This window comes from Pseudonaja textilis, chromosome 7 (assembly GCF_049901715.1).
Source record: "Pseudonaja textilis isolate UNSWEBS1 chromosome 7, rPseTex1.2, whole genome shotgun sequence".
Classification (NCBI taxonomy): domain Eukaryota; kingdom Metazoa; phylum Chordata; class Lepidosauria; order Squamata; family Elapidae; genus Pseudonaja; species Pseudonaja textilis.
In genome coordinates this window covers 32,924,735-32,940,173 of record NC_141996.1, presented here as the reverse complement: position 1 = coordinate 32,940,173, position 15,439 = coordinate 32,924,735, and the positions used below count along the sequence as shown (strand labels likewise).

Sequence of the window (15,439 nt, the reverse complement as noted above, 5' to 3'; positions counted from 1 at the left end):
GCCTTTGCATTGCATTTGAACCACATGGCACGTTAAAAGTGTTATAAATAAGTAATTTAAAACATGGAGAGAAGATATGCAGCCATTTGCTATTATTACTGACACATATTCTAGAAATAAGCTCACTGAAAGCAGACTTATTGTCAAAGACTAGAAGGAATTATATGAATAATGAAACATAAAAACACAATTCATTATAATTTTGTGGGTTTTAAAATTTTGAGATGGACATATGAAAAGCTAAATACCTCTGTCAACATTGGAACGCAGAGATGTAAGCATGCCTTCTGACACCAGTGTTTTGTATAGTGCACCTTTGCAAGCTCTTTCAGATTTTCTCGACCCACAAATTTCTGCCTTTTTATTACAGTCACTGTCCTCAATTTTTACTTGATCTGGTAAACTGCGTGATATTATATCCTCTGCTGGGGTTAGGATATCTGATATTGTGTTTTCAGATACTTCACATGGTACATCCTTGTTATCTTTAACACTAAAAAAATCAGGCGGCTTTGCTTCTTTGGTGGTCTCTAAACATTTTTCTTTCAGTGCTCTTTTTTCTTTTGATTTTACTTTCTTCTTTGGTGACTTTGTGTCCAAAATATTGCCTTTCACTGCAGAAGAAAGGCGAATTTTCTTATGGGACATTTCTGTAAGTCTCTCTGTCCCCCAGTCCCCTTTTGCAACTGCTTCAATAGTATAAATGACACTCTCAATATCTGATTCGGAAGACTGCCTTTTTTTGCAAGTCTTTTTAGGAGTACATTTTTCAAGTCCTTGCCGGTCCAGTTTATTTTTCTTCTTTTTCTTCTTCAGTTTTTCTGGTTTGTTTAATCCTAAAGTGCTGATGTCAGCTACTGATGTCAGCTCATGGGAACAGCATGCAGGATCTTTTGCTGTTGCACTGTCATGTCCAACTAATGTAATGCTGTTCAAAGCTGGATCTGAAATATGTTTACACCTTGTTACCTCTTCGAAAACTCCAGTCTTTGCCTTTTCATGTTCTTGTCCCTTCAATTTCTGAGATTTTTCTGTTTTTACTTTTGTTTTCTCTGAATCTTCAACTTTCATCTGTTCAGATGATTCCAGTGTTTTGACAATCCTGGCTGTTTCAGTTTTTGCCTTCTCAGGTTCTCTCACTTTTACTTCCTCTGATGCAAGGCACATCTGAAACAAAGTCCAATATTAATTCTTCTTTATTATGGAATTTTAAAGATTGCATAACAGTTCTACAAATTACTATAGCATTGGTATACTCATTTTAGTAGCAGTGCATTCTATATTTCTTATACTATATACCATGGAAGATACATCTAACAAAAACAATTTTGTGTCTTCATGGTGACTGCACTGAACTCTTTGAAAGCTGGGAATATACAAATTGTATACAAATACTTTGGAACAAGTATATATTAGACTAATAAATTGTCTACAATGGTAAACACATTACATTCAGTTATGTACTCCAAGCAACCTGGTAGTAAAATCATTGAAAGGCATGGTGAAAACACAGCTTATTTCAATTTCAATTAAGCTGTACGAGTTCTCAAAAAAATAATAATCAAATCTAGAGTACTTGCATAGTACCTTTTAATTTCTGTACTGTATACACATGGAACCCTACTTAAGAGATTTTAAATAACAGCTATACTTCAGGAACTGATCCAACGTGTCAGTTTTAGACTCAGTTTCATCTACAAAGTTGTTGCTTTTTAAACAATTCCAAAGAAAATAATATCAAGGGCATAATAATAATTTATTGGTGTAAATGAAAATAACTGGACTGGACTATGCCTATATAATTATGATGGGAGACTTCAGTGGAATTGTGGAACAACAACAAAGCAAAATAGAAAGATTCTCCCTAAATCCTTTTTTAAAATGAGAGACGAATTAACCTTAAAGGATATATGGAGAGAAAGAAATGCTAAAACTAAACAATACACTTTCTATTCAAATAGACATTTATCATGGTCCAGATTAGATATGATTTGGATCTCAACAGAATTAATATCTAAGATTCAAGAAACAAATATTGAAACAAGTACTTGGGCAGACCATAACCCAATGACAATTAAATGGAAGGGACAAAAAAAAAAAGATCGAGATGGACGCTAAATAATACTATCTTAAAGGAAAAAGATTTTATATAATGGACTGAGAAAGAATTGGCTTTTTTCTTTAGAGAAAATAATTTATTGGTGTAAAGCTAATAAAATGGCAGTGATAGCTTTGCTGACATTCTTTTAGAGTTTCATATTAAAAATGCTTTTATAAAAGCATAAAATTCTTAATTTAATAAATTTCTTGCAGTTTGAATTTGTCAGCATGCTGCATTTGCCTCAAAGTTGGTGGGATGTAAAAAGGATTATGCTGACTTAGGAGATTCTGTCTTTGTACAGATTCTGTCCTCCATAGAATAACGTGAGCAGTAGCAGTAGCATTTAGACTTATATACTATTTCACAGTGCTTTACCACCCTCTCTAAGTGGTTTACAGCATATTGCCCCCAACCATCTGGGTCCTCATTTTACTGACCTTGGAAGGATGGAAGGCTAAGTCAACTGAGTATGCTTGATTTAAAACTAGGCTCTGGTTTCATTTCTGGCATAGAAGCTTACATTGCTGCATATCTGACATAATGATGAATACTGAGCTAAAAGTTTCCAGTATTTAATAAGGAAAATTCTGCCAGTGGGCCTGGGGAACCGAGAGAGGGATGGAGCCCATCAAATGGCTCATGTGATCTGCTGTAGTCGGGGCCGGGGGGTGGGAGTTGGAGGTGATTTTTTATTTACTTTTTCCCAGATTTTGTTCTATTGTACTTTATTAATTTATTTGATTCTTTTTATTAGCTTTTATTGTTTTTTATTTTAAATATGGTTTTACATTCTGTAAGCCGCCTCGAGTTACCATGGGCAAATAGGCAGCAATATAAATTCAATAAATAAATTAAAAACAATGGAAGTGAATGATAACAGGCTATATATGAATGCCAAAAAACTACAGTGTGTCAATATTTCTTTTAAGGACATAATATATAGGGGAGTGAATACAAAGCATAATTGACAATATAAATAAATAATCTTAGTTTGATCATGTGGACAGAATGAATGAGAATCAAATGTATAAAGAATGAGTAGTTCCAGAGGATGGGAAGGACTAAGAAATATGGAATTGATGATATTCAGAAAAAGGGAGAGGTAAAGAAATTTAAATATCGTAAGTCAGCTCATGCAATTTATAAGGCTAGAAAGTACAGGCAGTCCTCCATGTACAACCACAATTGAGCCCAACATTTTTGTTGCTAAGCAAGACATTTGTTAAGTGACTTTTGTCACATTTTACAACCTCGGCTGCCACAGTTGTTAAGTGTATCACAGCAGTGGTTAAATTAATAAAATAGTTGTTAAGTGAATCTGGCTTCCCCGTGGACTTTGCTTGTTAAAAAGTCACAAAAGGCGATCACCTGACCCTGGACACTGCAACCCTCATAACTATGAGTCAGTTAGTTGCCAACCTTCCGAAATTTGATCATGTGACTTGAGGAATGCTGCAACGGTCATAAGTATGGAAAATGGACATAGGTCACTTTTTTCAGTGCCATTGTAACTTTGAATGGTCACTAAATAAACTGTTGTAAGTCAAAGATTACTTGTATGGAGAAATAAAGTGTATGGTATTTGTTTTAGTTATGTTTCCTTTTTATTTTGATCTCATGTCTTTAAATTATTTTACTTTATTATTATTATTTTATTATGTTTGTGTTTTGCATATTACTGCTTTTTCTTAAGAAGAACACAATGTATATGTGTATGCTATATATATATGTAAATTTCTTGCATAAGATCCAGCCTGCTTGTCAATATTTTATTACAAAATGCAGTATTTTATTGCAAATTGAGTGCATTGAATTTACCCATAGAGAAAATCGCTATTATAAAATTTGTATGGAATGTGATACCGCAGACATGTACTTAATTAACAGTGTTTATTTCATTAACATTAACAAAGAACTGAACCCTCTTGGACAGCAAGTCAATTAAGGTCTTACCCTTAAAGATGTTTTAAAAAGAAAAGAATAATAGTTTAAATGCTTTATATACTCTCAAATGTTTTTACAATGTATTACTCAAAATATGTTAAAATTCATCTGCTATTTGTTTGCCTTCCCTTGGAAACTTGGTATATCATTCCTGAAGCTGCTTTTACTTCACTTTTTGTTTTTAAAAGTTGCACACATGAAAATAACAATAAAAATATGCCTGAAAAATATATATAATTTATTGGCACTTGGTTGATTCTCGGTGCAAATATATAAATATGTGCCATGTACTAAACAGATTTATATGCAGTTTCAATGAATTCTAGATTGATGTTCACGTTTGACTGTGCCTGAAATCTTACATTGCAACACTCAAAGAAGGTTCTTTACAATTATTTTCTTTTCCCTTTCTGATCAAATTTGAGGGAATTAATTCAACATAAAAAAACAAGAATTTATCCCCATTTGTTTGCTATCTTTATCAAGAATTATAAATCACCAACTGTGGAAGAAAGACAATGATAGAGGGCAAGGTATATAACTTAAACAATAAGAAGGTATCTTTAGAAAGTAATTTATTCTTGATTAACTACTACCTCTGAGACACGGACAGGCTTGAGAATGTAAGGTGAGGTAAAGACCATGTAGCTGGATACAGCTTTAGGACACTCATCTGTGGAAGCAAGAGAGCTATTGTGTCCTTGGCATACTGCTTTGGCTGAACATAGTGGGAAAAGGATGTCTTATAGTTTAGTGTTTGGGTGGATTTAAGAATCTCACTCTCTGAATGAGAAATAGTTTCCATGATTTCTCTTTTATAGTCTGCAACTGGTCAAGGCCCATAAAAGTGATGAGTGATACAATTTATTCATACATCATTATATGAACTTCTTCCTTTAAAAATATGAAATGTTTAAAATTAAGAGAAATTCTGTATGGACTTTACAATTATGCTCTACCTCAGTAGGCTACTGTTTCCTGAGCTAGCTGTTTGTAACCTTGGTACTACGGAGACTACATGCCTAATGGTTAGACAAGATAAATCTAGATTCTTGACATGAACAATAATTTAAGCTTCTATAAACAACGATGCTAATTATGTCTGTATTAGAGCTCTATTTCCTAGACTTTGGCAACCAGCATCATTCAGCTCCTATTTCCCAAATGTACCAGTAGTAATTAAGCCACAGGATTTTAATACTACCTCTGCCAACTGAAACAATGCTGATGTCCCACACTGTTTCGTTAATTCAGAAGGACCTGAATGGGATGTACTTGATGAGATCTAAAGTAGAAATAAAGAAAGTGAGGGGTTGAAGCAAATAATATTACAAAGTCACTAATAAAGTTGCATCTTCAAGGTGAACACTGAATATCTATGGAAGCTTCACATTTGACAGCAATATTTGGAATACTGGAATTCCATAAAAATAAAAAATATTCCATCAACTAGGTTCAATTTCAATTCAGTTTTTATAGCAAGAATGAATTATACCAATACAAAGAAAATTTAAATTTAAAAGTTACATAACTACACAACTGGAAATTGCAAACGTTTTTTATTTTCATGGTAGTTCATTTAAATTTTATGTACATATAAAATAGATGCAATGAAGCCACGCACTAGAATTCCAATAGCATCAGCTATTTGAATTTCTCTTCTTCTGTCCTCCTTCCATTTAAAAGAAAAAAGGACTCTTCTGTGAACTGAACTGTGTTTAAACCACGCTCTTACAGCCATTGGAATACAACACTTACTTCTAAAAGTGAAAAATAATTAGGCTTGAAATGACAGGGGAGGTGTAGTTGGCTAATTGACTCTGTATTATTGAGATTTCATGCTGTATTTAGTGTCATTATTATAACTACTCTATCTGTGTTTGAGGTAGTATTGTCTACATTGTCTTTTAAATCATTTATATTAAATTTATTTTATCTGACTATTTTGCAACATTCTGAATTAACATGTTGCGAGGGAAAGTATTCTGTAAGGTTCTATAAACTGATGAGTGAGAATGAAACAAAAGTATAGGGGAAATGATTTGGAAGCTCAAATGAAAAAGAATAATGAATAGAATTTATTTGCTAAGGGAAAATTACGTTTATTTAAAATACATGACTTAAGCCACGGTCTATTAATGTGTAAACATGGCAAATGAATTTATCTGAAAACATGTTGATTGTTGAAAGCTGAGAGAATTATGGAGGGATACAAGGCTGATGGAAGGTTCTGAACTCTGGCTGGCTTTTGAGAAAAAATGAATATGATGAAAAAAAGAAAAGAAAATTAGAGTGAAAACAGAATTGCAAGGATAGAAAATGCTGGCCTATGAAAAAGTATTAAAGATAGGGTAATCTTGTAAAAGAAGGAATGTGAAAGAAGAAATAAGGGGACTACTATATTTTTCAGAATATAAGACACTTCGAAGTATAAGATGCACCTAGCTTTTGTGGAACAAAACAAGAAAAAAAAATCTGCCTCTGCCTTTACCTCCCAGCAATTAGCCTCCTTGCAGCAAACAGCCTGTTTCAGTTTCAGCACAGCCTGATTAGCAGAAGCAGCTGATTGTTGGTTGGATCAGCCTCCTGACCATCAGGTGATTCAGGATGCATAGCCTATTGCCGCCCCTGCATGCCCCATTTTTGGCATCTGCATCCCATTTTCAGCCTCCGTACACCCCATTTTTGGCCTGTTCTGGGCAGCGGGGATCGGAACAGGCGGAAAATGGGGTGTGTGGAGGCAGAAAATGGGGCATGCAGAGGCCAAAAATGGGATGTATGGAGGCAGCAATAGCAATGGCAATTGTCGGGAAGTCGATCCAACTGACAATCAGCTGCTTGTGATAATCAGACTGTCCTGAAGCTGAAACAGTCTATTTGCTGTTTGCTGCAAGGAGGCAAATGTCAAAGAGTGGGGGCTGGTGGGCAGGGCTTCAGCAACATTTGTTGTATAACACACAAGACATTTCTACCCACTTTTGGGGGTGGAAAAAGTGTGACTTATACTCTGAAAAATACAGTACTTGGGACAGAATGAAAGGAATTATGTTACAAAGTGCCACAGAAGTAAGGCAAGGATGCTTAGATATAGATGAAAATATAGTTGCAAAGAACATTGCAAAAGGCACTGAACAAAGAATTTTGATGCAAATAAAACGTTTTTGGAAAAAATGAAGGGGACTAAACCAAGAACCTGTAAACAGAGTAAATGAGGACAAAAATAACACTGATAAAATAATTTGAAATGAAGTGAATGGAAATAGAAGTAAAACTGAGGAAATGATCTAAAACGAACTTGAAGTTAGAAAATGTTGAAAAGAATATTTTAGAAATTTATGTGGGAATAATATTGATATTTATTTTAGTTAGCTGCACATGAAAACTCTCTTTTCTTTCACAGAATATGTTGCTTGGTATACAATGAAGTAATATTTGAAGAATTATACTTGCATTTTTTGTTACAAACTTGTATATAAATTAAAGCATCTTTTCAGAACCTAGAGTATTATTTTCAGTTCCAGATTTCTAGAAACATGAAAGTTTTATAGGAATTTATGGGATTGGGATTCTGTTTAGAGGTTGCAAAACAATGTAACATCACTGGAATCCAATATTTTTAAAATACCATTTAAGAAGTGGTGTATGCTTGAAAGTGATGATCAATGTTTTGCAGTTTCTATATATCTATCTACCTTTCATATATTATGGAAAAGACAGATCGGTAAAACTTTTGCTGAATCTATTAATACCTGTCTTCTCTTACTACCTGTAAAAGCATTTTACAGGCAGATTTAAGATTCGTGATCTGATAAAAAATCAATTTGTGTTCTAAAAATAAGTTACATCACATTAATAATTGGGGTGATCTGCGCTAACATAGACAATTCTCAACTGTACCCTTTGGAATATACTTCTGGTGCCTCTTTTTCCAAAGATCATAAAATTAATAAAACAAAATTACCTCAGCCAACTGGAAGAGTGCTGATTTTCTACAGTGCTTGATTGACTCAGGGCCCTTCAACTGGAAGCAAAGATATACAAATTATAAAATAAGCAGAAAGGAATTAAGTCCTTTAAGTGAAAAATAACACATACATGGAAAACTTATTCCTTTTAGGATATTTTATTCTGGCAGTACTAGCATAATCTGTGTTGTTCCTATCAGTGTTATCCTAAAAGTTACAATTTTACTGTAGATTCCAAGATTCTACAGGTGGTGCCTTTCAATGTCTCATTTTTTTCACAATTCTTCTGAACCCCTATCAAAAAGTTTCAGGATTTCGAAGTAATTTTGGTTCTCTCTTTAAAAATGATAGGTAGACACACAAGATCATATTGTGGAAACTAGCTGACTGCTGCTTTAGCTTAATTGGAAATTTACAAATGAGAAATTTATGGTTTATTCTACAATCAATCCCTGGTTTCATCAGTCAATCAACCATGCTTTCCTTTTTTTCACCTTTGATATTCTAAAAAGAAACAGATGATTATGGAAAAGTAATTTTTTTTTCTTATACAAAAATTAGTAGTCAGCCTTTGATCTTTTCATTTCAAAATTGGTTCTGAGATGCTATAATACATTTGATAAAATTGTAAGAATTTTATAATTTTTGTAAATGCATACTATTTGCATACTATTAAATGAGAAATAATGAACTGATGCTATTAGAAATTTGCCATCTTAAATAGGGGTGGGATGCAAATATTTTAACTATCGGTCCTGTGGGCATGGCTAGGTGGAAGTGGCTAGGTGGGCATGGCCATGTCACTGGGTGGCATGGCTTCTTCTTCTCTCTTTTTTTGTGCAGCACCCTTCCTGCTCCATTTTTTTTCCTCCCGGGCCCCAGGCAAGCCTCCTGGGGGGCGTTTTTGCTCCCAGAAGGCTTCCCTGAGGCCTGGGAAGGCAAAAAATGGAGCATGGGCACCCCCCATGTGCCCCTTTTTGCTCCTGGGCCTCAGGGAAGCCTCATGGGTGAAGCAGTAAGACAGTGAAGAGGATCCCTGCACAGCTGATCATCAGGAGGAAAAAAAATACTGGTTCAGCTGAACTGGTAGCTGTTTTTTTACTACTTGTTCGCCCAAACAGTAATATTTTTTATTACCGGTTCACCCAAACTGGTAGAATCCCACCACTGATCTTAAAATTAGATAAGTATGGAAATAAGAAAAATGTGCAAGAAATAGTAAAATAGGGAAAAGACTGATAAAAATGTGAAAAAATATGTGAAGATGGAACAAAGTTTTACATATGCAGAATTAAAGCATATTTCTCACTGATATTCAGAATCCTGACTACTGTTTTGATTGTCTCTGAATTATTAAACATATACATAACGAATGGATATTGTATATGTATACTAGAAGTACAGTACCACTGGTACAATACTTCTCAGTAACTTCAAGGAGAGGGAACTACAATTCAACATATTATTTGGATTTATTACATCAGACAAGTAATTTACAAATACTCAAATCAAAAGATAATACTATAGCTCATGTTTAGTGACAGCCTCGTTTGTAACTGACCATTTGCAACTACAAGGATCTGAAAAAGTAACTAACAACTAATTCTAGCATTTACAACATTTGTGGGTCTATAAAACAAGGAAAAATAATGTAGGATGATAAGAAAAGTCGTGGTTAACAACTGAGTTGCTGGTCCCAACTGTGATTGCTAAATAAAGACTACCTGCATTCAGATCAGTGCTAGAATCAATATGTGACATGCCCTTGCTGTGAAGATTATTCTGCACATTAAATTGCATTCTTTTCTTATATTGCTAATCCAATCCTCGATTTGAGCAGTATATAACTATCCAATGTGTAATTGGGATTAAAACCATATATAACAAAATATAACATATACAGCTACATGATATTTTTACAAAATTAAGAGTTATTTTATCTCCTTTGTAAAAAATAATAGTATAGTTTTACCTCTGAGAACTGAAGTAGAGTTGATTCATCACTTTCTTTTGGATTTTCAGGAACAGTTCCCTTTGGCAGATTTGAAGAAATCTAATGGAAAAGTATTTTTTCAAGGTTATTAACAGTCTATTTTTCAAACGACATATAACATAAATGATATTTGTGGCCACATTATAATTGAGCATTATTTATTTATCAAATATATGAAGCTGCCCAACTGAATGAAAGTGATTGTGTAGCATGTACGAGCATATAAGGAATATGAATAAACCATTTTCCAAAGCAAGTAGCTTTAAAAAAAATGATATAATTTCACAATGAAAATCTTACAAAAAACCCAACCTCATAAATAGACAAATAGGGAATAGCAAAAATAGTCTTCAACAGGCTTTTATTAAATCAAAGATTTTAACTGAATATTTCTATTAGCTGAATGAAATTATGCATCTCATATTGCATGTTAAATGTTTAGAAGCACTCGAATAATGGTTAGCAGTTAAGGTACCAGACTAGAAACCAGCTGAGTTCTAGTTTCACCTTAGGCATGAAAGCTGGCTGGGTAACTTAAGGCCTGTCATTCTTTCTCATCCCTACTCACTTCACAAAATTATTTTTGTAGAAAAAAAAAATAGAAGGACAAAGGAGTATTGGATATGATCGCTGCCTTGGGTTATTAATAATAACTCAAGTAATATAAAGGTGGGATTAAATTTTTTTTTGAAAAAAATAGTTTTTCCAATCTGAATCCAATACTACTTTATTTACAAGAAGTAATAACTGCATGATAACTAAGGCTGTCATGGAATTAAATTGTATTCCATTAAGGAAATATTTTTCAGTAGTTATAAACTGTTGCTATATCACTTAACAAAAAATGGTCATTATAAGGAGTTTACCTCAGCAAATTGTAACATTGTTGAGTTTAGACATCCTTCAATAGAATTAGGGGAATCAGAATGACATGTATTTGAAGAAACCTAAAGTAAACAATATAAAAAGGAAAATTTAAGGATTGAACAAATAATCAAAAAAATTCAACAATATATAAGACCAATAACTTTTTTCTTGGAGATTTACAATATACTGGAAAAAAGGAAAAATGTGTATGTGTGAGAGAGAGAGGGAGGGAGGGAGGAAGGGAGAGAGAGAGAAGAGAATAATACCTATCTGAAGAGAAATTGAATAAAAGACAACAGTCATAAAAATTATAAGCCAAAAGACTTGCAGTAGAAATGTTGATTTAACCAAAATTAACAAAAACATTTCAATAGCCATAGTAGTATATTCCAACAACATAGGACAGCAAAGAAAATCTGAATATTCTTGGCTTTTAAGAAATATATAAAGAAAAATAGAAACTTCTTAAAATAAAAGGAAGATATTAATAACAAGCAAATGATGAATAAACCAAAAGTATTTTAAATTAGGATAGATACATATATGAGTCTAACTTGAAGAAAAAGGAACAGATAAAAGACAAGGTTCCTCATATACTAAAAGAATTTTATAAACAAACAAACAAACAAACAAACATGAGATCAGAAATAGGAATTCCCAACAAAAATGAGTAGAGATAATATAAGGGTTGCAATCGCATTCAGGAAGACTAAATGCAAAGAACTTTCTGATTTTCATATACAAATACACTAAAGAGCAAACAATGATTATCTTCCATTCTACCATAAAACTGAAAGGTGGTTTAGGAATAAAAGTAAAACAGCAATCAGAACTTTCATTTTCATTTCATTTAAATTTCATTTTATAATCTAAAGGGTGCAATTTGTACTTAAATTTTTTTGTCACATAACTGCATTGATTGTTCATTTTCATTATCAGGTACAAACATTAAAAAGCATCTAAATCATTCACAGCTTTTTGCTACACGAGACAGCTTCCCTATAATTAAGTTTTTTATAAGAAGCTAAGCAAAATTAGTAATTGTCAATATCCATAAAACTGTTTAGCAGATAATCATTACTACAATTAGCTTAATTGTCATAAAATATATTCTTAATGGGAACACAATACTATTTAATCTCTACCAATGAAATACACATGAAAATTAAGAATGGAAAAGTGCTTTTTTCTACTCTAACACTATTAATATTTTCTCCTAATTTTTTCTAATTAAAAAGACTAAAGTTTAGGAAAGATTAGAAAAGATGATAATCATAGGCATTGTTCTGCAATATATTTATGAGGTTTTTAGGAAGTGCCTTCAATCTACAATTAAATTCTTAGAACTTTGTAGAAATATGATTTTCTAAATGGAACTGTGATAGCATTACAGTACTGCTACTCTACTATAGTTTACTTTACTTTATTTTACTGTCATTTCACCTTGCACAATGAAATTAAATGCCATCTTCAGTGTACATTATAACTATAAAAATAAACACAAACACACATCCTTCACATTCTATACAACTGAATTGAAAACCCAATATTGCATTAATATTGCACTATACAGTAGAATTCAATATAGTTACTGCCCTGGGAGAGAAGCTGTTTTTCAGTCTATTTGTCCTTGTTTTTATTATCCTGTATCATCTGCCAGATGATAATAGTTCAAAAAAAGGGTGCCCAGAATGAGATGGATCTTTAAGAATGTTTTGAACTTTCTTAAGGCAGCAGGAACTATAAAGCTCTTCCAAAGAGGGGAGAGGGCAACCAATGATCCTCTGGGCAATGACATTAACCCTTTGGAGTGCTGTCCTATCTGCCACTGTGCAATCAACAAACCATACACAGGTGCAATAGCTTAAAATATGCTCTGTGGTGCAGCGGTAGAAGGTCACCAGCAGTTTTTCATTCAGTTGTTGTTTCCTGAGAAGTCCTCAGGCAATTGGAATTGGAATTTCTGTCATTCAGTGATGTGATCATAAAGCATGATGTTGCATGACTGCATTGCTTAGCAACAGCAATACCGGTTGTCATTGTCACTCCAGGATCATATGGGTCATTAAGCAGGAGGAGGTAAGAATTCCAAACAATGAGTGCAGGGATGTGAAGGGGCTGTGGATGCGACAGCTAAGGGGGTGCTACAGAGCATGGGTGTGTTGAGGGGATTGTGGACCAGTGTGACAGAGTATGGATAGGTCAGCAGAGGTATGGTAGCTTGGTAATGATTGTGGGTGAGCCAGAGCTGGAGGCTGGCAGGGCAGTGCTATAGCTTATGAGGTCCCTGGGATCTTGTCCTTATTTCACAGTGGGGCTCCTAAAGAAAAAGCTGCAAGATCAGCTTCCAGAAACAACTTGTGATCTTCCCTGCTGTATTTTCCACTAACCTTGCTAGTAGGAAACTGGTAGCGCAGGTTGCAAAGGAGGATCATATGACTGCAGTATATTACAAATACTGTAAGTGTGTACTGATTGCTAAGTGCCCTAATTGCAATCGTATGACTGTTGGGTACTGTGATGAATGGAACTTTGAGTACTGGTCATAAGTACCATTTATTCAGCATTGTTGTAACTCTGAATATTTGCTGACCTACTGGTTATAATCCTAGGACTGCCTGTACTTAAGCTGGCATAAATGCTTAGAGAAAATATTTATGCTGACAAATTCTCTTAATCTTCTATAAATTCGTGGATGAAGGCTTCCATTCATGAAAACACTGAATTAACAATGCATCTACAGGTTGTCCTTGTTTAGCCATACAGACACTGAAGTTATGCTGGTGCTGAAGAACACTTGTAATTGGTCCCTGCAGTGGTAGCCACTGCAACATTTCTGCATCACATGATAAGAATTTGAATGTCAGAAATTACCAAGGCAATTGACAAACAAAAAAACAATAAGGTGCCCAGTCCAGATGGACTACTGGCAGAGTTGTACAAAGAACAACAAAATATTCTGAGCCAACCCCTATTGGAAGTTTTTAATGCAGTCCTATAGGAGGCAAAAATACCAAAATCCTGGACAGAAGCCAACATTGTACTGATACAAAAAGATGATGCAGACCAGAAACGGATCCAAAATTATAGACCAATATCATTCCTGAACACAGACTACAAGATTTTCACCAAGATTATAGCTGAGAGACTCAAAAATTACCTAAACGAATTTATCCATAGTGACCAAAATGGCTTTCTGCCGAAAAAACAAACCAAACACGATATAAAGACAGTCTTGGATATCCTTGAATTCTATGAATCACATAGCAAATGTCAAGTAGCACTACTATTTCTTGATGCTCAGAAAGCCTTTGATAATGTTAATTGGATGTTCATATTACAGCAATTAAAATATATGAACATTGGCGAAAATTTCTTAAACATAATCACGGCAATATACTCAAAACAAGAAGCCAAAATAATAATAAACGGAGAAGCGACAAATAACTTTAATATACAGAAAGACACAAGGCAAGGGTGCCCACTCTCATCGTTATTATTCATATTTACACTTGAAGTATTAAGCAAGGATAATTCGGCAAGAGCCTCAGATAAAAGGGTTAGAAATTAAAAAAGAAAATTTTAAATTGCAAGAATTTGCTGACAAACTAGTGTTTATCATGGAAGATTCCTGAGCCACTTCTCAGCTGTGTTATAAAGCTCTTCTAAAGAGGGGAGAGGGCAACCAATGATCCTCTGGGCAATGACATTAACCCTTTGGAGTGCTGTCCTATCTGCCAGTGTACAATCGGCCACTTCTTAGCTGTGTTACTTAAATGATCGCACGCAAATTGCATGATCACCAAACCAGTTGTTAAACCTGGAGAATCCCATCCCTGGTGCTTAGCAGTTGACTCGCAGTTACAATAGTCACAGCATCTTATGATTGCCATTTATGCCAGAAAGAGGTTGTGAATTGTGATCATGTGACATAGCAGTTAATGACTGCACAGGATTTGCTAAATAATGGCAAACAGAGCAACTACAATTGCTGGCATAAGTTGGCACAAGCATATGATGTCACACTTTACTACCAAAGCACTTAGCAACAAAGTTACCAATCTAGATTATTGTTGTTAAACAAGGACTTGAAGACTTTTTTCCGGCCTCCCAAAGGCTTGAGGAAGGCTTCTGCAGGCCAAAAACTAGCCCCATTTCATCACTTCCTGTTTTTCTGAAAATATCAGAAGTGACAAAACGGGGCCAGTTTTTGGCCTGCAAAGCCTGCAGAAACCTTCTTCAAGCCTTTGGGAGGCTGAAAAAGGCCTTAAACCGGCCGAAAATCAGCTGTGAGGCACAGTGCAGGTAAGGAGTGGGTGGGGAGTGGGTGGGGATTACGTGTGCATGCATAGAAGGCATGCATTGCCTTCTGGGTGCTGGCACACGAGTGTGAGTGTGTAAGCATGCACACAAATTTTGGCATAGAAACCCAAAAATATTAGCCACCACTGCCCTATATTAATTGCTTTGGTTGGAAAAAGATTCAATTTTTGCTTTATATTGAGTAATGTTCTAAGTGTTTCCAAGATTAATGTAAATGGCAATTTGCATGTTTCAATGCGGAATTCA

At 34.4% G+C, this 15,439-nt stretch overlaps 1 protein-coding gene across 27 annotated transcripts in view; it reads right to left on the bottom strand.

Moving 5' to 3' along the window:
• Positions 1-15,439, bottom strand: part of BBX (BBX high mobility group box domain containing) — a 126,932-nt gene that overhangs the window by 15,874 nt on the left and 95,619 nt on the right. For all 27 annotated transcript variants that reach the window (XM_026700799.2, XM_087937401.1, XM_087937398.1 and 24 more), the window contains 5 exons: positions 10,870-10,950; positions 9,983-10,063; positions 8,007-8,066; positions 5,250-5,330; positions 249-1,167 (listed from right to left, as the gene is read on the bottom strand). In XM_026700799.2, coding sequence (XP_026556584.1) covers positions 249-1,167; positions 5,250-5,330; positions 8,007-8,066; positions 9,983-10,063; positions 10,870-10,950 — 1,222 coding nt within the window. The remainder of the gene's footprint in view (positions 1-248; positions 1,168-5,249; positions 5,331-8,006; positions 8,067-9,982; positions 10,064-10,869; positions 10,951-15,439) is intronic.